Source organism: Athene noctua, chromosome 1, assembly GCF_965140245.1.
Source record: "Athene noctua chromosome 1, bAthNoc1.hap1.1, whole genome shotgun sequence".
NCBI classification, from domain to species: Eukaryota; Metazoa; Chordata; class Aves; order Strigiformes; family Strigidae; genus Athene; species Athene noctua.
The window spans coordinates 90,493,701-90,518,190 of NC_134037.1; the positions used below are offsets into that span (position 1 = coordinate 90,493,701).

At 36.4% G+C, this 24,490-nt stretch overlaps 1 protein-coding gene across 3 annotated transcripts in view; it reads right to left on the bottom strand.

Moving 5' to 3' along the window:
- Window positions 1-922: 922 nt before the first annotated feature.
- MEMO1 (mediator of cell motility 1) overlaps window positions 923-24,490 on the bottom strand; it is a 30,147-nt gene continuing 6,579 nt past the window's right edge. The window contains exons 2-9 of one of the 3 annotated variants that reach the window (XM_074896886.1): window positions 18,702-18,783; window positions 16,393-16,461; window positions 14,380-14,492; window positions 12,912-13,023; window positions 11,766-11,908; window positions 10,529-10,605; window positions 4,929-5,033; window positions 923-3,596 (exon numbers count right to left, since the gene is read on the bottom strand). In XM_074896886.1, the coding sequence (XP_074752987.1) occupies window positions 3,465-3,596; window positions 4,929-5,033; window positions 10,529-10,605; window positions 11,766-11,908; window positions 12,912-13,023; window positions 14,380-14,492; window positions 16,393-16,461; window positions 18,702-18,783 (833 nt within the window). In that variant the 3' untranslated portion in view covers window positions 923-3,464. The remainder of the gene's footprint in view (window positions 3,597-4,928; window positions 5,034-10,528; window positions 10,606-11,765; window positions 11,909-12,911; window positions 13,024-14,379; window positions 14,493-16,392; window positions 16,462-18,701; window positions 18,784-24,490) is intronic. The other 2 variants (XM_074896884.1, XM_074896885.1) reach the window with 2 other exon arrangements.

Consider the following 24,490-nt stretch of genomic DNA (forward strand, 5'->3'; position numbering starts at 1 on the left):
AATTTGAAAGCAAGGCACAAAGCTTCCTTTGATGCAGAGGAGGGCACTCTTCCTGAGGGAATAGGGAAAAAGGCCAAGCATGAAATGGAAAAAAACCTATACCAACCACTGGAACAACATGCCAAAGTACCAGGAGTACAGACATCAGACAGAAAACTCCCCATTTCAGCTCCTAAAATGTCAATTTGAAATTCCCGAGTAAAGCCTACTGTAATATCCAGAGCCCCTGAGACACAGCAACAAGCCCCTAACTGGGAAACAGCGAGAGCAAGAGCAAGGCCTTAAAAATGCTCAGGCAAACCCGAGGCTCCAGGAAAGGATACTGCACTGGAGTAGGATTCAGTTCCAATAACAACATTGGATCAAAGTCAATGTTTTTTAAGATTTTTAAGATAAATAAAGCAAGCCAGACAGTGGCTATGACCTGACGAAGGCCAAAACACACAGCTTGCAGCAAGCTGAGAGGGCACGGGCACCATGAGGGGCACGTGTCCCCGGGCACAGTTAAAAGCAAGAGGCAGCTCCACCTCCCTGCAGAGATGCAGCTCACACCTGTGCCTTCTCCTGCTTCTGCTGGTCTAAACCTGACACAGTGGAAGACCTATGCTCCATTTCTATGTCAAAAATGACAAACTGAAGAATTAAGAATTCAGTAGACAGTATTTTAAAAGCAGTACTTTTTAAAGACAGTATTATAAAAAAAGAAAAGCAAACAAAATCCATAAAGCTTTTGTGAACAATACAAGAACAGAAAAACAAAGGAGTATTTTAATCAACATTTTCACACATTTAACATTTCTCCAAAATGTCAAAATTTTAAAATGAGAATCACATCCCCTATCTGGATTTATTGCACCAGAAGAATGGTCAAAGCTCAGTCATCATATGCATATATGAAACCTCCATAAAAGTGAACAGGACTGTGAATATTCAATACTGTCTAAATCAGACACTCTTTGACACAAAATGCTATATTCAAATGTATATTTAAGTGTGAATAAAATGAGTGGAAAAGCTAAAATAATGAAATAGTCTTGAGTGAAGATCTTTTCGGGAGATTATTTGCTTTTCTTCTGACATATTTTAAACTGACACACCAGGAAACTGAGCACTGAAGTGAACTCCCTCCAATCCCACCAAAAGAGAAAAAAAAAAAAAAAAAAAAAAAAAAAAAGAGTTCTTTGAAGTCAGGTATTTTCTGCTTTCAAAGAAACAGGGTTTATACAACAAATACTTCTAAGTTAGAGCAGATTTCACAAAGCTTTAAATTTCTCTGAGTGGGCTTCTGAACTGTCATTGCTGGTTATTATTAGTAGGCACAGAAATTCCCATTTTAATTAGAAACTTTATTTTTAAATACATTACAGAGTTTACATGTGAAGTGCTTTCACTGTAAGATATTTCATAACATTGTGCTGAGTAAAATGGCTGACCAATTTCCTTGAAGCTCTTCCAGTTATGTTTTCTTTTTATTAAAACGATCTTACAGAACTAAGATGCAACTTAGGCATTTGTATTCAGAAGCTAATTACTATGTTTACCTTAGGGAGAAAGTATATACTTAACCGTTCCAATTAACTATGTGTTTCAATAATGATGCTAAGCATTTGGCATAACACTGAAAGAAACCAGAGTCCTAATTAAACTTGTATTCACCAAAGATTAAAAAAAAATTCTTCATGATCAAACTACTTTGTTAATAAGGCACAGTCAGACAAGTATTTATAAAGACTGGCTACCAATTCAGTTTTACCTGCAGAGCCTTCCTGCTGGTCTGTCAGAAGTAATACGAAAGTTGTTTTCCCTGTCTGCTGCTGAGACTGTTCAAGAACAAGGCAGAGCAATAAGGCAACTAAAAGAACGGACATGCAAAGGAGTTCGGCATTTGGGATGGATTCTGAACATCTGCAAAGTAGTTCATTTTGTAAATGGAGCATTCACCTGTTATTATTCAAATAGTGGCCAAGAAGTGGTGTAAGCAGTGCCTGTTTGCAAAAGGGTATTTTAATAGGAATAACCAAGATGTCTGGTATGCTTTCAGGTGAAGACTCTGCAGGCAGCAATTCCCACAGCTTTCAAGATAATCTAAATTGAATTCTGAAATTCCCCTCTGACACTCAGAAAAGCTGAATGTACCAGAAGGTTGCTTGACAGCAGGTGAAATATCAGGGAATGAAATCTCCATTTAGATAATGAGCCAGGACTGCCATCCTACTTTGCATTACTTATCAGAACAAAAGGAAGTCTTTGGGAATGATAACTCAAATAATCACACCATTATTTTGGCTGGAAGAAAGTTCAAGAACTCTTAAGATGTGATGATGTTTGAAGAACATGAAACAATTCTACCCACCGTCAAAGAACAAAGAATAAAAAATAAGAATAAAAAAAAAAAAAAGAGAGAAGCCTTATCTTCCCCTCCCAATTAAATCTTTAAGGAGTAATTGCTCAAGCTTAGCACTGTATGGCTTCTGTGGCCTAGGAATGCTCAATAGATACTCTTAAGTAGTATAATTTTCAAGCTACTGTTTTGTTTTTAATTTTACGTCATCTAAAATACTGCATCTATTTAATACTAAAACTGAGCATAAAAAGCATTAAAAGTGTACTTCTGATACAAATTTGTATCACATACTAAAAGATACTATATTATAGATCATTTTAAAACAAAAAGAATTAGAATATACAAAAGGTTTTTAAAATTCTTTTGCACAGCTGAACTCATAGTGCAGGTTTAAGATAAAAAAATCTGTAAATGAAGGGAGTCATAACAAATGTTGAATATAAAATAAGTATTTTACAGAATGGCTGAATTATCAAGCATAACAACTGAGGATAAGGATGTTAATGACAAGCAGCCACATACAGAACACAAAGCAATAAGTTTAAATCAGACTATTTTGGTTTGTGTAGCCCTTTATTAGCAACTAAAATAGAAGATATCTGTTGTACATCATGGGTAGTAACTGACTATACTGGAGTTTTATTATATGCTAATACAGGATCATTTATAAATGCGTTGTTTCCTTTTTTTTCTTTTATTAAAAAGCTTCCACCCCTTTTTCCGTTTACAACTTGCAAAACTATTCTGAAAGCAGAGTACATGTGCACAGGTCTGCAAAGAGTGCAAATTTAGGATATGGTAAATGCTTTACATGTTGTATTTGTAAGGACTGTCTGCCACCATGCCTTTATAGTCATTAACTTTTTAAAAAAAAAAATTAAAAAAAAAAAAAAAAATCACAAAATGTTTCAATACCAGCCTTCCTTCCATTGTCCTAAACAAGAAAGCATTTTTAAATGAGTTGAAACTAAGGAAGGACTACACCTACTAGAAAAGAAGAGAGTTCTATTAGTTTGAGGTTTCAGTATACCCAAAGACCAGGGACTGTATCTTTGTAAGGGCTAGGCTGGGACCCCATATACAGAGTGTGTGCAGGTGCCATCCCTGAGCGTTCAGCGGTTCAGTGGACCATAAGTGCTCCAGCTGCATAACTCACTGAGCTGTCTTGCCAGTTTCGACACTGGCTTGACTGAGCATAATTCAAAAATGAAAAGCTCATATTCATTCCATTCTTCTGGAGTTCGTTGATAGCCTGAAGAGAGAAAAATAGCTGTTTAAAAAAAGTGAAATTATGACATTTTCTAGATCTCAGTCCTCTCCCTCCCTCCCTCCAGGGATCCTTGCACAATCTCTTGTGAAAATATAAGCAACTCCAAGTAATCTGTGGACCTAACCCATTTCTGTGCTGTTGCATTCACTGACACTGCTCCCACTGCACCTATCTATATCCATGTAGTTCTATAAAGCAATACTAAACAACCTTTCCAAACAGATCCTTTCGAAACAATGCATTTAGTTCCATAGGGGATTTATATGGAAACACAGATGTAACAGAAAAAAAAAACCAACACTAACTCTTTTTAGATTGTATTTCTTCCATTACAGAAAAAAGAATGTACTAAGATAATTTATTGAAGTGTGACAACTGGCAAAAGTGAAAGAGCAGAATTTATCTCAGATTCACTGCAAAACTAATCATTATCTGAGGTTAAAAGTCGGATATTTTTGCAGAGTTGCCATAATACTGAATTTTGCTATGTGCATCCCCAATATTGCTGTTGCTCATACAAACTTCTACAGACTCCACCTTAAAGGGTTCTTCCGTATGTTCTCCATATAGACTGCATTTCCAGTTAATTAAATTTTCCCTTTTCAAAAGGTTATCATGCTTCCTGTTTCAAGTTTGAATTACAGTAAAAATACAGTGAGATTCACTCAAGCAATATGACAAATCTGCAGCACTCCAGCAGCGCTGTAAAGCAGCTGTGACCCAATTTAGACAACTAAGTTAAGGCAGGTTTATGTCTGCACTGCATCATCACAGCATAATACAGTATCTAGAAAGTACCAGTTAATCTGAATTCTAATTGCCATTAATTTATGAGTTAATGGTGCACTGCACTAACACTTACAGAGGTAATCTCTCACCCTACTTGCAAAACTCAAGAACACTGCCAGACATAACAAGGCACTCACAATAGCTAGCTAATAGCAATACAGAAAAAATATATACATGTTTTTAAGTACCGATTCAAATGAAGTAAGTATGTACTTCTTCAGGGAGATGGATTTATTTGTTTGTTCGTTTAGGGCCAAGAGAAAGTGAATGATTGTATTTCATTGAAATTCAAAAAGAACATGGTACCTCATCTCCCTTAGGAAACTGAAAACCCTCAGGCCTTAAGAGCTTACATTTGTCTATATGCAAGACACAGAAGTTGGAGACCAAATTGAGAACACTTGGAAAAATAAATTAATTCAAGACTTGCCATTTTAGAACTAAGGAATACTCCAGAAATACTGTGTTTAAAACAAATGTGTTTTGCTAAAAGTTACATTTTTCAACAAATCAGGAGTTACTTACGTTTAATAATACACCAATAGGATGTCTTCCACATATTGTATTATGGTATTTCTTCAAGTAATTGCTAAAAGATACAGGATCTAGCTGCTCTATAATGCTCATACCCTGAAAAAGAATCAATAGCGATGATTACCTCACACATTCATAAGCAGGTGTTTATAGATCACCTACTTACGACAACACAGGATACTTCAGGAGGAAAAACCCTCTACTTTATATCAAAGGTATCAAGGGAATCTCAGCATGTGAGCTCTAGCTGGTAGTCATCTTGTTGCCATCCCTTGCCAAACTAGAAGTGCAGGAGCTCTTCCAAAGCTGTCAATGATCTACAGATCTGTTAAGCTATCTTTGCAGCTACCAGCTCATGTTAGAAAAGCTTCTCCCATAGACTAGCTGATCCCCACTTCCAAGGGTACCCTACTGCCATAGGATTTTGTACAGCAATAAAGAAACAAATTTACTGAAAGGGCAAAGCAGGAAGAAGTTTTGCCTCCATCTCCCCTCCCTGGTAACAGAGCTCAGGGCTGAGCACTTGCCTGGGACTTCTGGATGTCCACAAACCCCTAGACAAATCATCAATATAGCCACATGCAATTCAAGCATGTAGCAAGTGTAATGTATCCTAGACCCATCAGACATACAAGGCCGTTGATCTGGGCACAGGCTGGCCATCTGCTCGGAGCATAAAAAGTAGATCCACAACATCTCTAAAGCACTAGAGTTGGTGCATGACAGAAACATAAGAGCCAGGAGATGATGCTTCCACTTTATGTGAGGCAGTCACATACATACATCCTTTTCTCCATCCACAGTGAGACCCATGATCCCACGGAATCATACTATGAAAACCAGCACATGTATGGAAAACAAAACCTTTCACATATACATACATTTTCATTCTTAAAGACAAAAAGAATCCTACATCTCCAGATAACAGCCTACTTTTACCCCATTCCACAGAGTGGATCAAATACAATGAAAGTAATTTAAAGCAAGTCTAAACCAATTACTGTCTGGGTTTTATTATGGCTTTTCTATTTTCCCTGTATTAGACTCCATCCTCTTGTGTTTTCCCTTCCTCTGAAAATTATTAATTCCCTTCACTAGGTAAATGAGCTCCAGACACTAATTCAGTAAGACACATAGCTGTGCTTCTTACATATAGATGATGAAACAAGAATGTTTTCCTTAGAGACTGGAAAAAACCTGTATGCTTTGCATGGGAACAGTGGGTGGTTGATATCAGAAGGGGAAAGAATTTCTCCTAAGGTTTCTGCAATTGTTCCAGCCCCTTCTCCTGCTTTGGGGAAAGTGGGGGTGATAAAAGGAGAAATAACATGCAGGAAGTAGTCAGTCTGTCTGAAGGCTCCACCTCAAGAGTGAAACCTCTTGAATTTTCTGCAAGGGCGTTGGCTGATCTGGCAGATACACTAATTATTCAGACTGGATCACAGTTTACAGTGGGGGAGCTGGAGATTCCCAGGAGAGTCAGGGAGCATTAGAAAACAGCAACCATAACCACCACTTTTGTGTGCTTTAATTAAAAATGGACATAAGATTAATTCATAGAGAGATAAATTTTATGGAAAAATAAAATCAAACTATGCTGACCAATTACTGGCAAGAGCTCAGTTCTTCCAGGGTCACGGAGAGGGTGTTTGGACCCCTGGCTGGTAATTACAGCTGTTACTCACTCCAGATCTAGAGAACCTAAACGAGTGCCAAAAAAATAAAGGTAGCTATTCTCTAACTAGCAGTGATTTCATAGATATCATTGCATTTCTAAAGTTTAAGCAGCATGTCTTTGAACAATTCATTTACTTGTAAATTGTACATGTCAATACACAGCTAGAGAAAGCAGAACCAAAATTAACTATATACTCGTGGAACTAAACATGCATAAAGCACTTACTCAGATACTGAACAGCTCATAAGAATATATTTTATCCATTTATAAACCCTTTCAAGACTTTTTAAAACATGAAAATGGCTGCTCAATTGAAAGACTCATTTTATAGCTGTAAGTCACTGGAACACACTGGGCACAGGCATTTGAGCATTTGTCTCAAATGAATGGACATGGATTTATCAGAATGCCTACTAAGCGTATTTCAATTCACAGTTCAGCACTACAAAACATCTAGAGCTATGCAGTTCATCCCAGCAAATGCAAACAGAGCTCCATACATCACAGATTGGAGAAAATCCATAGGAAATGGATATTAACACATATCCTACAAGCATTCCGCTGTACTGAACTTTTCTGGATTTAAAAATCATTGTGGCAGAGGAGCAGAGACTATCAATCTTGTTTCTCAGTCTAAAATGGTGTTGAGGAACAAAGGAAACATTTTTGTCAGGTTGTGTTTTATTTTTCTAAAAAGCAGAAGTATGAAGCTAATAATTTTCAGTATTCAAAATAAGTCAGCTGGGCATGGTTTAGAACAGAGTTAAAATACATGGACAAAACCCACATGATAAAAATGCAAACCATCAAACAGTTCTGCAATTTATCATATGGTTATTACGGCAACACACAGAAATTGCATATCTCAGTTGACCAGACACTGTAAATGGCATCTACAATATCCTGGCATGGTGCACTTAATATGATTAAGAGCAGTTACATTCTTAGATATCATCCCCTACAGGATCAAGTATCTACAAGCTTAAAAAAAAACCAAAACAAAACCAAAACTAAACCCAACAGGTTTATTTTATACTATACTCCAATAATCTTTTGGCTCATCAAGTTCAGGTTTTCAATCCGTTACTTCAGCTTCTTCTTCACACTTCAAAAAAATATAACCTAGTAGCACACTTATGGAAGTGGAAACAAATCTGGTCTTAGCACTAGCCAGTCTAACTATCTTTGCATGTGTGAGTCACTCAGACTAGAAGATAAACAACCAACAGGAAAATTACTGACTGGGCACAGCAGAGAGAGCAGGGTGTAGGGCACCCAGTTAGAGAGTCGTGGTCTTGCACGACGCCAAGTTAAGCAGCCATCCCCAGCTGGAACACCGTGGGAGGTGTGGCACACTGTAGCACTACCGCAGAAGCCACCAAAATTCAGCAGTTCCTTAGAAGCACCAGAGAAGCTACCCATGCTGTGCACGGCTCCTGCACAACTGCTGGCTGCTCCTGCACAGCCTTCCTCAGCACCTGCATTATCCTTGCCCTTCAGCATTCAGGGTAACAGAATCCTCCTATTGACTCAAGTGAGGCATATGGTTTCACAAATAGATACAAAATGAGCAATCTGGCAGTGAAGATTGAAGCGAGCAGTCTGCATTTTCTGGCTAGCCATAATCAAAAAATAATTACTCTTCAATGACATCTTACAGAATACTTCTCCACTTTTCTTTAAAGAAAATGGTAGGTATCAGATTACAACATAGAAATTATTGCACATCAGCTGCTCAGTTATAACTCTTCATATGATGATTCTTCCCTAAGGTACCCCTATTAACAATGGGGCTGTTTACTCCTTTCACCCTCACTTCACAAGGTGCGCTGTGGTACCCCCAGGGTATCAGCAGTCACATTAAGAGTTACCATGGCGAAACCAATGTCTGCCCAGCAATATTTACTACTCTGGCTTTTTTTTTTTTTTTTTTTTTTACACTGGAGTCTAAGAGCTCTAACTTAACATCACAGCAAATAAAATTTCTCACAGTGGTTACCGTATTAGTAAATCTTCAATGCCTGAAGCATTTAGCATTCTGTATGCACTAGCAAGGAACATCATCAGGCATCTATACTTAAGGTCCAGTCTAAATAAGGAAGAGACCATTGTCCTCCCACAAGGGCATTTCTAAGGAAAAGCAATTTCATCTTAACACAGAATATCTTCCTGCTTAGAAAGCACTCTGCAACCTGTTTTCCTAGTTAGGTCCAATAAAATTACTGAGCCAATAATAGCAGAGGTTAAAACCTCTGATGGTTTTAGTACAGTTTTTATCTTAATGCTATTTACTCTGTGGAGAGGCCTAGTGGTTACAACAGTACAAGTTTTTTAACATGCCAAATGACATTAAAAAATTCAATATTTATCTAAGGAAACAAGAAGTAGCTGAGTGGGGCATTCAAAATTGAATAAACTCCTTCCAAAAGCTGGAGAAACATGACGGGGTGATCTCTGTGGCATTGTGGATAGCATCCCAAGTGTACCTGCAATACTGCTAAAAAGAAATTTCTGAAATTCACTGAAAGCAAAACCTACTCTGTAGAAAGTTTGAATACAGAGTCATGTGTTCACATATGGCATGATATAAACAGGCAAAAAATAACCACAGTATACTGCTACACAGTATGTTTAGTTTTCCAGTTAAACTTGATTGAAAAAGTGTTTTCATGGTTATTGAACAGGAGGCATCATTTTCAATGTTACAAAAAATGTCATTTCATTTTGGTTGTATAACTACCAAAAGAAAGAGTTCGTGCAGCAATGTATTCACTAAAAGTAATTAAATACCAAAATCGAGTCTTTCTACAAGCTTTCATCACAGAAAATAGCAAGGGGAAAGTAATGTTTGCTAATGCACCTTAATCTGCTCTCTTGCAAAAACACTGAGAGCTGCAAATTCTGGGACTCTGTAGAAAAACACTTGCATTTATAGAGAAATCTCTCAACTAACAAGAAGAATTATTAAAAATGGGATAAATAGAATGAAGGCAAATTATTTACTGCTTCCATTCCACTGATAAATAGTGGAAAAACAAAGACGTTAATATGGATACATAAAGCGAAAAAACTCTGGAGACGTCTCCAGCAGATAGGATTTATTCCTTCAAGACGATAACATGCCCCAAATCACAACAGTTCTCTAACAGATTTCACAGAAGTTACACAAATGATCCAAACAGTTTTAAAACAAATTTTAAGATTACGTATTTCCAGAAGAATTACTTCTATTCTGTGCCTTAAGTATAGTCTTGAACGTCAACACAATTTTTTCATTTAAAAAGACATCCTTGGCTCCTGTGACTGCAAAGAAAACGCAACATAATTGGCATCATGTTCTTTATGTATTTAGCATTCCTTTCAGCCTTTTGCCAAACCCAGTATGGTCTACTGCTTTTCCCCACCACCTACTACAGAGTAAGGGGCAGGGGAAAGACTACTCCCAATAAAACAGTAACTTTTGCTTTCCTGACCAGCACAATCCCTTACATCATTTTCTCCTCAAAATGGATGTTGCTGAAACCATTAGCATAATCACAATGCTGTTTCAATATGCAGGTACCATAGCTATGAAGCCTGAACTACCACAATACTCGATTCATAGTTCTTACTGCTTTGCAAAAACATAAGAGGGTACGTGGACAGGAATTACATTACACTAGGGCATTTCAGGTAGATGAACATGCATTTATTCTCATAAATTATGCTTACTAGATTATACCCACAATATACTGTGCTCAGTCAGTAAAATGGAGGATAAGCTAAATTCTTATTGCGGTAAACAAAGGAAAAGTATACATTTAATAAAATAGCTAATCTATAATATTTTGTTAGAGAAATTTCTAAAGTGCTCAAAGAAATGTAATGTACAGGAGAAATTTGTTAGTTAGTTCCACCAAATCTGAAAACTTACCATTTTATCTAGGTGCTCAATGGATCTATAAATTTCTCCTTGGGATTCATCATAGTAACTGTAACGGAACCTCTGACCTTGAAACAAAAATCATGTATAAAATAAAAAAGGGAAAAATCGTAGCTAAAACACTCCCTAGTACTTACTAAATAACTGAAATTATAATATTTGTAAAGTAGTAATCTTCATTTATTTTATACTTTTTAAGCTCCAGTGAGGAAATTCTAGGGCAATCAAAGTAGCAGCCCCGAAGCGAAATAAAAAATACATGATGGGCAGCTATATTCCTGAAGAAAAACCTACTATGTAGAACTGGCACTGCAGTATCACTTATTAATTGCCTGTTACTGCCTTGGAATACAATTCCATAAATTAAAAGTAAAGCAACATTTAATTTCACTATCCCTCTTGACAAAGTCAACTCTGGAGTCAGGCTACTTCTGCTTGCACAACACAGTAAATGAAGGTTAAAAGAAAAAGTTCATGATAATTCAATGAACAGTTCTAGATGATTCATTAGCCACAACAGAACCCAGGTCATTCTTATATTCCTCCAGCTATTCCACAATTCAAAGAGAAGTAAAATATGCACTTAATTACATAAGTTGACCAAAGATGACAATGAAAAAAGGGAAGAAGGTCTGTTGTGTAACATAAAACATATCTTTCGGAAGCAGTCCCTTTTCCAGCTACTTCACAATTAAAAGGAAAATATTGTGTTAAAGCAATACAGAAGTCAAGGCTTCTGCAGTCTATATAGCTCTGCCACCAAGATGAACTGGGATAGCTCTGGTGAATTGGCATAAATACTCCATCTGCTATCTTACCCAGCAGTAAAACGTACAAAACTTTTATTTCCATCAGAGGGATGTTGCCATGTCCAGTGAATTTTTAGCTAATTAGTTTTGCAAGTTGCTTTGAAGTGCTTAAAAGAAGAGTAAAACCAGCAAGAAACTTCAGACACTTATTTCATTGCAACAGGAAGGAGATGCACATAAACCCATACATTTTCACCATTTATTTCCTCCACTACACTGAAAACAAATTACCACATTAATATTTTTCATCTATTGTTCCAGATTAAAAAGATAAATCATTTTTTAGCTTTACAAATGCATTTAAGTTTTAAAGATACATTTATCAAAAGTTAGAATGTTCAATGTTTAATAAAATACATTATTTGAAATCACTACACAATAATCATCATACTGCTATAATGAAGAGGTGTGAAACTTACCCCAATGGCAAAAGTCAGAAGAAACCACAAAGAGGTTACTAGGATCAGCTAGGTATTTACTGAAGAGTTTTCCAAATTCCTGCTCTTTTGACTCACTCAGTGCTCCGACCAACACAGGAATAATAGTAAACTCATCCTTATGGCTTATAAGCAAAAGAAAAGAGGTTGTAATTCAAGTAACATCTGAATTTTTTTTCAAGGGCTTGCTAACTGAAATTGCAGAATGTTTTAAAAGGGCACTATTGAATTGAAGATACAGTTAATTTGTTAAGGTCATACTAGGAAGTTGTTTTAGAACCTGAAACTACTTTCAGAAAATAATCTCATCCCAAAACAGTATTTATCTTTATTGCCAAGTGAAAACACCAGGCAAACATAAAGAAAAGACACAATGCAACTAGCAATAAAGTAAGAATGAAATTCTCCCTGTATAGATGTTGCACAAACATTGGGTAATTTTCCAACTTATATAAAAATGCTCACAACAGCACCTAGATGTATACAGATACTCCCGGGAAAATTACAAATGCTATGGAAGTTTAAAAAAAAAAAAAAGGACAGGGAAAAAAAGCCTTACAAATTGACAAAATTGATCACCTTTAAAGAAAAATTATTCAAAGCACTCATCTGAAATAGCAGTGTAAACAAACCCCTGATTTCAAAACTAGTATTAAGGCTTCAAACAAATCTAAAATCCCACAGAAAACACCTATTAGTATTTGAACTTCTTTCAGAGATGCCTTGCAAAATGAAAAAAAAAAAAAAATCAGCCATTGAGAAAGATTCATGAAAGCACATCTAGTATTAACTCCATTAAGTCAATATAACACATAAACTTGTCTATAAGTGGTATTCCAATTTCATCATTTAGGTGTTTGCTCTGCTCACAGTTTCTATTACAGCAACTAATCCTTGTCTCTGACCCTCTCCTCCCCAAAATTTTTACTAGAGAGTGGGCAAGTGTGAGTATTATACACTATATAGTTATTTTATATATATATATATATAAAAATTTATGTGTATATATATAAAAATATATTATATACCATAAAGGGTATTATTACTTCCTACTGCACTTAACATGCAGTTCAAATATTTAATGCACATAATGCTCAATCTTATAGAAGAAGTAATTAGCCCTAGTACCTTTCCATGGCTTTAGCAGTATAAGGCAAATGCATTTCAATACTGTGTTCATCTTCATCTGTCTGTAGGGACATACGCTCAAACATTCCAGTCTTCCACAATTCTCCATAAACTGAAATGAATTAAAGATTAATTTGTACTACTTTTTTTTTGTTGTTTTAAAAACCACCATAAAGTGTATCTTTATCAGAACAAGCTCTCTATAACAAATTACTTGCTTCTGAGGGCTGTCATCATAAACCACTTGTTTTTAAATAAATTCAGGATTTAAAAAATGGTCAAGTCATTAAGATACAAACATAACTGATTCAGTTTACAAAACAAATGTGTTAAATCAGTGACCTTGTTAGTATATTGAGAAAGATTTTCAGTTATAATACAAAACTTAAGTAACACAAATAAAACACATTTGAAAATATACATGCATTTGCCCCCTCACAGAATTTTTTTCACAGACTACACCATCATACATTTAAAAAAAAATTGCTCATCAGCTGAGCCATTGCTGGATGTGATATTTTAATACAATTTATTATGAACTGAATCATGAAATCTAGAGACAGCGAAAGCTGATTAAGTAATCCACATTTACAAGTTATCTTTTCTACTCAGGTGCGCTTGGTGGTATGTAGAGCCATCTCTACATTTTGAAAACTCTCCACTGAATGAAGACTTTGATGTAGGGCTGTGCCTCCTCCTCCACTCCATAAAGGAGTTCTACAGAAACCAAAATATTTGTTACCTATGGAAATTTCTGCAGGCACTATGGAAAAAGCCTGAACTAACTTGCTTAATCACAGTCATTATGAAATAGCAATACATCTGCGCTAACTAGGCTTTCTGAAAAAGATACCGTACTATTCAGGTTTAACTCAAAACACATGAAAGTCAAAATATCACACTTATCTTCATCTCACCTTTAAACTTAGTCCATGAAGTAGCAGTTTTTCAGACTAACAGTTTTTAAGTTCTGTAGGTACTCTGCCAGTTAGAAGAGTCATATGCAATAATGCATGCAAATAAAAGCAGCTTTTTGTTCCTCTATTATTCCTCTATCAGAAATAAACTCAAACCAACTAAAGCACTATCTTTTCTGCAGACAGAATACTTCACAGAATAATGAAGCAGGTGTGTAATGGGCTATTATTGAAATGTAATACTTTTTAATTTTGAGATCCCTTTAAATGATCACTTATCAAGAGGCACACACTCATAACAGAAAAGATAAACAAAGATTGAGAATTCTTTACTTGCAGGAGCAAGAGGGACATTAAGGTTATAATACAGCAATGCCTGCAACCACCAGGATCTTTCAGAAGTTAGCTTTCATTGCAATGAAAACTGATTTATTCTGGTATGCCACTTAATGCAATGAAGTGCCCAGCAAGAGAGTCCTCAGCACTGCAGTACCACCATTAATACTCAAGCCTCAGCAATCTTCACGATGTAAGCTTTATCATGCACTTACTCTTTTGGTCAATTCGGAGATCATACAGAGGTGTTCTATAAATGTCCACACTGGAAAGTGCACATCGGGAAAGGGGCACGTGATGGGAAGGCCCAAGAATGAAAATTTTTCGGCTACAATAGTTAACACAAAAGCCCACAATTTAGACAACTGCAATTGTACAGAGACTTGGTTTAGATTAACAAGTTTAATAAAAACGTACAAAGTGATACTTTCTGGTGGTTACCAATACTCTGCTGTGTGCAAGACCACACATCAATGCATGGCCTAGATCTCCTCAGTATCTCAGATATGATCATGAGATGAGTTGAATAATGCTTCCCACAGTCTTAGATCATTTAAGCAGGTTATAAATCAGAGGGACTCATCAACTAGAAATCTGTCTGACTGGACTCATTTAGAGGCTGAATGAGGTGTTATAGCCCCTTAGAACAGATTTTTGGATTCTCTCCTTGGACCAACACAACCTCCAGCTACATACCACCTTCAACAACTACAGATATGTGCCCTCAAATGAGGATTAGGGATTTACATCTATTCAGAGCTTTTCACTTATTTACTTTATTAGCCTTGCTTCAGATTTCACCAAATTCAAGTTTAAGTAATTTGTAAATGCTGGCTTTATCCAGCTGTTGCATCAACAACAGGGACTTGGACTGCACATTCGTAGCTTTAGCTGATACTGCAAGCTTTCACACATCATCATGATGTTATTTCATCAAGTCCTCAGTTCCTGACTCTTGATTATATATTAAAGGTCTCCTGCCACAAAACTTAAAAGAAGGAAAAAAACCCTATAGGAAATTCAGCTTTTTGTATCATCTTGTTTCTGGCACTGAACTAAAGGGGTGGGAGACATGTAAAGATCTGTTTTTTTCCTTACATGTGGAGTGCTATAGCAAGCTGTACTAAAATACTCAAGCTTTTTACAGAGTTCATAAAAGCAAAATATCCAAATGTGCAATAGTTCAGCTGAAAGATGAATTCTAAGCATCCCATGTGGCAAAACAGCAAATGATCCAGAAAGTTCAATCAACTCCATGTCACTGAACCTGGGGAATTGAACTTGTTCTAGAAATTTCAGAGGAACTAGTTATCTGTCATACTGTAAGTTATCTTTGCTTTGTTTACAATAGTTTAGAAAGAATCAAAACCATTGGTTTTGGAGAGCATTACAAAATGTTAGCTTATAAGCAACTGATAGACATTGCCATTTTTTATATTAACATTATACATAAATATTCAAGAGGTTTTAAATTTTTGTAATCTAAAAAAATGTTGCAGTCAGCAGAACACAGAATTATATTCCTTTAACGTAAAATAACTGGATTCATATTTTCAGAGGCAGGTGCAGACTAGAGTAGCATTTTTTTTTTTTTAATTTTTCTTTTTTTTTTTTTTTTTTTTAAACTGATGTGCTGTCAGAAACACAAGTCCATTTAAAATTATTACAAGTAACCTTCACTGACTTCAAATATTATATATACACACTGGTCACTTTCTTCACAGCAGAAGAGAATCCTGGTAGCATTCAGCCCATAATCCTGCACTGAAAAACCAATGCAGAATCATGACCAAATATTTTAATATACTTTAATATAAAAAAACCTCCCAACAAAAACAAAACAAGAAAACCCCAAAGACACCCTGTGACCAGTATAAAAAAAAAACATCTTGGGCTTTTATAAAAGCAGTGGAGCATCAAACAATAAAGTAAATTCAATGTTATTACCTGCAAAAAGAACACTTTTAACCCCTCCCTCCTAAGAAGTTAGTTACCAATAATTCTCAATTTTTGAAAATACTGCTTTGCATTTTCAAATTCAACAATACTACATTTTTAAAAATTTTGTAATGTCCAAGCAATTTGAACATTTACGATGTTAGAACAGATGCATAAAAAACTAAACGGAGTATAAAATTGAGTACTTCAAGGTGTAAGAACATTCAACTTCTCAGAGTATTGCAATGGCATTGTCATATTGCTTTGTAAAGAAAAACTTTACTACTTACGTAATATTAGGATCCACTTGTTTGTAAGCATGGGCTGCGCAAGATCCACAATAGGTATAGCCTGCATGGCTGCAAATCAAGGTGTACAAAATATTAACATTAAATATTGTTTACCATCTTAAATATGTTGATATTGTTATTAAAAGTTAATGTCTTATTTGTCCTCAATGAGCTAGAAACAGTAAGAGTGATACAAAAATCAATTCCTGAAGAAGCTGGAGAGCACTGTTGCAGTACTGAACATGAGAGATGTATTTGTTAAAGAACTGTCAGTGACCATTTACTTGGAAGTTATTAATTCCCCAGATCAAAGCACCTCTTGTCACTTGTAAAAGATACTAACAGGCAGACTACACAACTGCGTATTACCAGAAGCTCATGATAACGCTAAGATGCAGTCAGGGGACAAGGGAATAGCAAGCTGCTGGAGAAAGCTCTTCTAATCACACTCAAATAACTGAATATGATGACAGTAGAGGGGTCTGGCAAAGAAAGACTACACATTATAGCAGATAAACAGACTAAAAACGCTCCGTCATCAAAGAATACCGCAGCAATAGAATGAATGGGCACAAGTAAAGGAGTGGAACACAGCATGGTAGCTTTTACTGCAGAGAATGCAGTATGTACTTTATCATTTCTTATCACTCTGGCCTGGAGCCCTTCTCAACTTGTGTTCCTGTACATGCTCCAAGAACTCATTAATTATTTTCTCTGCTTGTTTCAAACATCACATTGAAATCTTAAGATCCACTCCCTCCAGGACTGTTAAAAACAGTAGAAGACTCCGTTTATACCACTAAAAGCATTAATTCCAGAAAAGGTTCATTCCTTGGGCTCCCAGGCCATGTGGTAGAGAACAGCTCACGGCCACTCAGCAGCACATCCACAGCAGAAGGCCATGCCCACATCGCACAGCACCGGGGCCTCATCAGCTCTGGAGATCATCAGAAGCACCTGTGACCCTAGGTCAATAGTTATGTTTTATTCTGAATCAAGTATGTGCAACAACACAACTACAGCTTTCCAGATGGTCTTTTTATGCAATGATACTGAGAATGATACGTGCTGCAAGTCCTGGGACGTACAGGATGTTTGAAGATACAAGTTCCCTGTTGACAGCACTGGAGGATTTTATATTTTTTTATACACATGTATGTTTGCATGCATGTATATTCATCCACAGAGTGATACCTGCAGCAAGTTATCCTCAAAATTACCCAAGGGTTTTACTTCAGTGTCATTTACCTCACTCATTCTAAAGACCTCAGAAAGGTACTAACATAAATGCTAAGGGGATAAACAGGAGACCAAGACCTAGTGAACGGCAAGGTACGTTATTCAACAATGTCAAATGAGCCTTCTGAAAGGCTGCCTCTGCTACAGACTTCTTCAGTCTTTCAGAAAAATATTATGAGCCATATCCCACTTTACAGATGGTAAAACAAAGGCACAGTTAATGATGCAATTTGGTGAGACCACGGGAATACCTCCAGCAATTCTGCAAAACAACTCGGGTTACCTAATCTAGAGCTGAAAGGCCTCTTTGCTGACATAGCTGTGAGAAAGACTAAGGCAGATTTTGGACAATTCCTTCTGCATATGCAATACTATTATGGAATACTTCAAACATTATGTCAACACTCTGTTAGCACAGGAAAAATGTCCTATTTAAGGTGCTTTTTCTAGTGTTTCCTTCCAACTCATAATAAACTGGAATGACCAACATACTTATTATATGTCTCAAGTACCTTCAGGAAATTTAATTCTATCTATAGTTTAGATGATGCCTATTTCTGCTGTGGACAAAAACCCCCAAACAAAACCAAACTAAAATAACAAAAGTAAACCATTTTGTATAGCTGAATAGTGTTTCATTACTTTTTGTTTTAAGCTTTGCTAAATTTTTATTGGGGGGGGGGGGGGGGGGGGGGAGGAGTGGAGTGTGTGTGCCAGAGTTTTGTTTCTGTGTTTTGTTTTGTTTTTTTAAATAGGTGTAGCTGTTCTGTACTAGAAGTGCATTGAAAGAGCTGCCACCTTAGACCACCACTCCACTAACAAACCTCTTATCTGTCTTACTGGATCACAAGTGAGCGTTAAATCTGCAGTCCATCAGCAAAAGGAAACTAATATACCAAAATGCGCACAGATTTCTTCCATTCTATGCCATATTCAAAATACTTATTTAGAAACCACACAGCATTCCTTCCAGCTAAATACTAGCTTTCAGCAGTTTTCAAAAATCACTCAAAATAAAGATGCATTTAACCAATCAAGTATTATATGTACTAAAGAGATTTCACACTTACGGTGCAATAATGGCTCTAGCAGGTCTTTTTGTGGACTGTACTTGAGAAAGCCAACCTTCTAGTTGTGCATTCAGTTGGGGTCCTATAAAGAGAGAAGGAAATACTGAAGCTATAAAATAACCTAAAATACCTCAAGAATTAACAAATAAAGTCCAAAAGTCCAACAGATTTTAAATAATCTTAAACATAAAAGTCTGTGTTTAAATCTCAAAAAAAAGTGTTAACCCAACACGTCTGTAATGTTGAAGATTACAGTAGGAAAGTGTCAACTTCCTAGTCCAGAAGTTCATTTATTGCACATCCAAACATACAGTTTCTTGCTCTGTGGACTGATGCACATACCATTTCATCATTAGAAAAGATGGTTGCTCATCTCAAAAGAGAGTCTAACAGATGACTGATTCCTCTAGTAATCAGATTTGCAGAATTCAGAGGTAAAAATTTACAACAGCCTACACCAAGAGAGCCTCATATAGGAAGATGTTATAATATAAAGACCCTACATACTGACACTACAGCCAATGGCTATAGTATTTAGTCCTTTATTGTTATCAAGCAAGCATAAGAGCAGAACACAAAGCACACTGTAACCTGCAAAAACTGTTAATACAGAGGGAAAAGCTAAAAGTGAGAAGACACCATGCTTATACTAATGCCTTAACAACTTCTGATTAAGCAACTTATATCACAAGTACATAAACATCTTGACAACATTTAACTTTGACAACTGGTCAATCCAGTATATAACTTTTTAAATAAAAAACTAAATTCTGCACCTCAGCAAGTGGCAAATATTCTCAATTCAATTAGCTGACTAATTTTATCAGTGATAAAAAATGCTTTCTAGAAATACAAAGTTAAGAACACGCATGTATTTTGGTTATTTCCCATCCCAAAGAAAACTTCTGATGTAAAGCTATTCCTGAAGAAGCAAGTCTAGCAAACAGAGTACAACGTTCTTTAAATTAAAGAACACAAGACAAACTTTCAAGTAAAATTCATTCAGCTGCTATTATTACAAGTAACATATCATTAACAAAGAGAAAAATAGATGTACTTTTTTTCAGCTGACACTATGCTCTTGACAGAACTGTATGTCAGCAGAGTTTATCTGTGAAGTATGGTGCAGTAAGCCTCTTTTCTTCTACCACGCATGTTGTAAATTTTTGTATCTTTCCCATGCAGGTGTAAAACCACCAACTGCCAGGAAAAGTCAAAACCAAATTAAATACCTGAAACTATTTCATAGCTATTCCAAACAGCCCAGATGTCAATCTGACAGCTCTTCAAAAAGCTGACAAGAACTACAGAAAACCAGAGCAAAGATGTCAACTTTTGCAGAATCCAGTCAGTCACACACCAGTGATAGCCAAAAAGCTCTCTCTAAAAAACCTGGGAGATGGGGGCGCCAAAGCCACCACCTTTATACAAAACTTAAATTCATATGTTTCATGAAAAAAAGGATGACTTCTGTGGTTGTAAAGAACCCTACCTTCTTATATGAAGGCACTAGTGCAGTGCCGTTTCCCTGAGTCTGCAATCACCCTGAGCGCCTTAGTTGCTGTCTACAGCTCTAACAAGGCAATAGTGTGACATGATTAGCCACTGTCACTCCTGTAATACAGCGACTTTGTGAAATGATGAAATTGTAGCAAAAAAAACCCGAAAAAACACACCAATTTTGTTCTGCTGCTTCTGTTGCTTGGGGAAAATTACAAACAGCAGAGACATACAGTAGAGATAAGGATAATGACATCTTAGAAAATGGAGGCTGCTGGGAAAGCTAAGTAAAAATAAATAGATCTCTATTTCCATCCTCTTTCTAACCTACTAGGCGACTAACAAAACAGTATTCTATTACAGTCTTACCACTTTTATTTTTTATTACTTCAGTGTGAAGACACAAATCACTTCAAAAAAAATTGACTTCCTAATTCTCCCAAAGTATGTAGAAGGATAAAGTATTTTCTAAATGAAGCTCTTCAGGAGAACAGGATTTTTTTTTCCAAACACCTAGTACCCAGAGAGCGTCACAAAACATGACTCTACCCCACCCAACCCCTTTTCCTCAAAGAAAATGATCCACAGGCAGCACAACAGCAGAAGGGCCAGAATCTCCCAAGCAAAGCGAGGCAGCTTTGGGACTTTATTCTCCAACAAGGCACAGTGCTTGGCCTTCCTCCACGCCTTCTTTAGCAATGTTTTTGATTAAGAAGGTGGTTAAGGCGATTTGTCATTGGTTAAGACAAATCGGATAACTTGCTGAACGGTTTAAGACAAAGTTCAGAATCTCTGGTCATTTCCTAAAATTCCATATGACTCTTCAAATCTGGCCAAAACTTCTGATCTTACAATATAGTAACAGATTAAGACACCCAGGTTTGCTTAGTCTGCTATTACAGACACACACTCTGACAAAGTAACAAACATTTTTTTCCTATAGGCAGTAAGATAACAGATCTGTATGAGCCAAGGGATGAAACTTCTGTCAGTGTTTACTTAAGGACCGGACAACACAACTGGTTTCAGATTTTTTTTCCCTTTAATGCAACTACAAGGTGCCTTTTAAAATCATTAACTCCGACTTAATGTAAGTTTCCATTTCAACTGATACTTATTTGCACTATTTTAATAAACATGTAATAAAATCTCTCTCTCCAATGGACTAACAGAAAGAAAGAATGGAGAGTACAACATATCCACATGACCTTTCGGCTACAGTAAAAAGAAAAAAACAAAACCAAACCAATCAAACAGCACCCACGTGAACTGACAGGAATATAGCCTACCTGCAGCTTCCTATGCTTACAAATACTTTAAGGAGGATATTGTAAAACTGTAATTTTCTTGTTATCAAATTAGTATAAACTTTTTGTTGAAGTATTTAGAGAAACTTTTCTTCCAGTTTCTCAGACATGACAATGCTTAAGGCCGAAGTCAAAATACTTTAATTGGAGATACAAAATATAAATAAACCCATATTATCACAGTAGATAAACTCTGTCATATGGAATGGTATTACAGGAGATGAGTAGCTTCTTCATGAAGAGCTCCAAAAGTAAATTCTGTTCACATGTAAGTTAAACTGAAAGAAAGTCTTTGCAAATAGTCACTGAGATAATGGCAGTAAATATCCATCTCCTAAACCAACAAGCATGGGTAAGAAATAGCTCCTCCTGCATTGATGGCAAGTAGGAGAGGTACCTGCTCCTCCAGCCACAGGTGGAAAGCCCAGTTTGAGAAGGTGGCAGGATGAGCACAACAGGGTTTTTAAGGCTAGCCCAGACAGAAGGACAAAAAGCTTTATGGTTGCAACAATCAATACACTTTAATACTGTAAGATCAGACCTTTTATTGATTAAAGGAAGATTAGGTGGCAAAATATGAGCTTCACGGAAGCACACAGCATTAAGATCTGCATTTCAATCCTATGAAGTAAGGTATAAATATAGGTATGTAACTAAAGAATGTTGACATTATCTGCGGATATTTCACATCCTGTTTTGTTTTGCAAAGCAGCAGAAGTTATGCCAAATTAAAAATAATTGCAAGAACAGATCAAGTCTCCACCAAACAAATTTATGGATACACCTATAGGCAGCATTTATTCAAATATCTTGCTGAAAAGGGTAAGTTATTTCTACAGTCGTTACCCCCTCACAAAGCACTACAGTTAGTGAGAAGAAAGCATTCCACGTTAAATGCATGTCAGTGTTACCCAATGAATAATAACATAAAGACATCTGGTAGTCACACACTTAGGTTCATCACCTCAATTTACAGCTGTCATGGTCCAGGCTTTGTGGGTTAAGCCAAACCAGCACATTCTTTCCACAGCCAAGCTCACCTCATGCCATGAGGCTGAAGTGCTTGTACGCCAAGTGACAACACAATATATTTGGAACTTGCTCCTGTACCAGCAGCCACCATTACTAGTGCAAAATCCACTTTTCAGATTGGTCGGGACAGTACTTGCCCCAAATCCTGTCTCAGTGAATTTTTTTTTTTTTACTGGAAGAGCATAAGTCTCAACCCAAATTCAGAGCAGCACCAGGTAAAACTGCTTAGGTCTCCCTTGGTCGCACATGTACAGCACTTGCAGCAATGCAAGTAATACTGGAGCACAATGACAGTAATGCTGCAGTCACCAGCTTTCACACTTCTACTTGACAGCTTTTACTTGTCTAAGCATGTCTCCTACCCTAGAGGAGCCAACATTTTTTTTTCTGAGCCGTACTCCTTTTATCTTTTAACTATCTTTACCCATTGATGAAGAAATCTACACATCGAAAATACTTTTAGTAAGTATTACAGCATATGTACTAAGAAGTAAGGAGTCTTTATTCTTGTAGGGTGCTAGAAAAGTCAAGGTAAGCAACAGTGAAACCTTGGGGGCTGGCACACAATTAAATTAGTTTAGTAACTGGAAATAAGGGAACTCCTTTCTCCACAACTTTGAAGGTGAATCCAAAACATTTCATTCATCTGTCCTGAAACATGACAGAGGACTAACTAGTTTTTCTTCTTAGTTAAAACTGCAGAAAGTATATAAAGATTGTTTAAAAGCACACACGCCCCACGTGAAAAAAATCCATTTCTCATTGCAACAGAAGCCAAATCCTTGAATAAAGAACAAGTTTAATCTATGCAGAGACTAGGATTTGCTGGGAGTAGACAGTGATTTCCAACAACTCATGTCGACGGGCACATTCTCTACTGCTAGCATATACTCTCTTCCAATACTGAATATTGATGAATTGGTGAAATCAGCCTGTAAGCGAGGCAGAAATTTACTTATGCAAACTATAGGACTGGGGACAAAAAAAAATTCAGATACAAATAAAGATTACACTGATGCTACATAAGCTCCTATTATACAGATTGCAAGATGAACATAAAACAGTAGGTAACGCTTGAATGGGGGAAAATAAAACCGAAGCCACAACAGAAACACTGAAATCTGCTTTGGTGGCAGTTCTCACTTGCACGTCCCAGTTTTCTAGTATTCCACTAGCTCTTTAATTTCCTTACTGAAAATTATTAGAAAATAAATAATCAATCTATAATGCCACTCTAAGAATATCAACCAACATGCACCTACCTAGCTTTAAAAAATACCTTAGCAGTTAGGTAATTCAGAGATCCAAACAAATGGCCTTCTGTTTTATAGCTCCGAGAAAGTGATTTTGGCTCTAATACATGCTAAATGTAGCCTGAATTTGTGAAAGTGTTCACTAAGTGGTATTTGCAGGCCTATTTTAATATTATCAGGACTGCACCAAATGTAAAGCCGTTTTTCAGTTCCATTTGTACAGTAAAAGCTGAATCTACATTCTTTACTTGGAGTATCTTGGTTCTGACTAAGTGATTCAGCCAAAAATATATAATAGCTTGGAAATTGTATTTTAAATTATTCCAGTATACTTTTACAGTATACAATGTTAAATAATACAGTCTGCATATAAACACTGTATTCCATGATTAATTCATAAATGAGCCAGCAATAACACAGCCACTTTTCCCATAAAATGTCTAAAAAAGATAGAAGACTAAAGGGCAAGAAATGTAACATTTACTACTTAACATTGCAAAGCAAATACTTTATAAATTTGCAAGACACAATGATTAGTTGTTCACAGATTGCAAGGTAAGAACTTACCTTAATAGCTGTATTTGCAATGCTCCAGCTAACGTCACAACATTAAGATTTCATGATCAGTACATTAATTATCCTGCTACTGCAGAAAGCTCCTTTCACTATCACAGAGATCAGGTCAAAACTTCCTCTC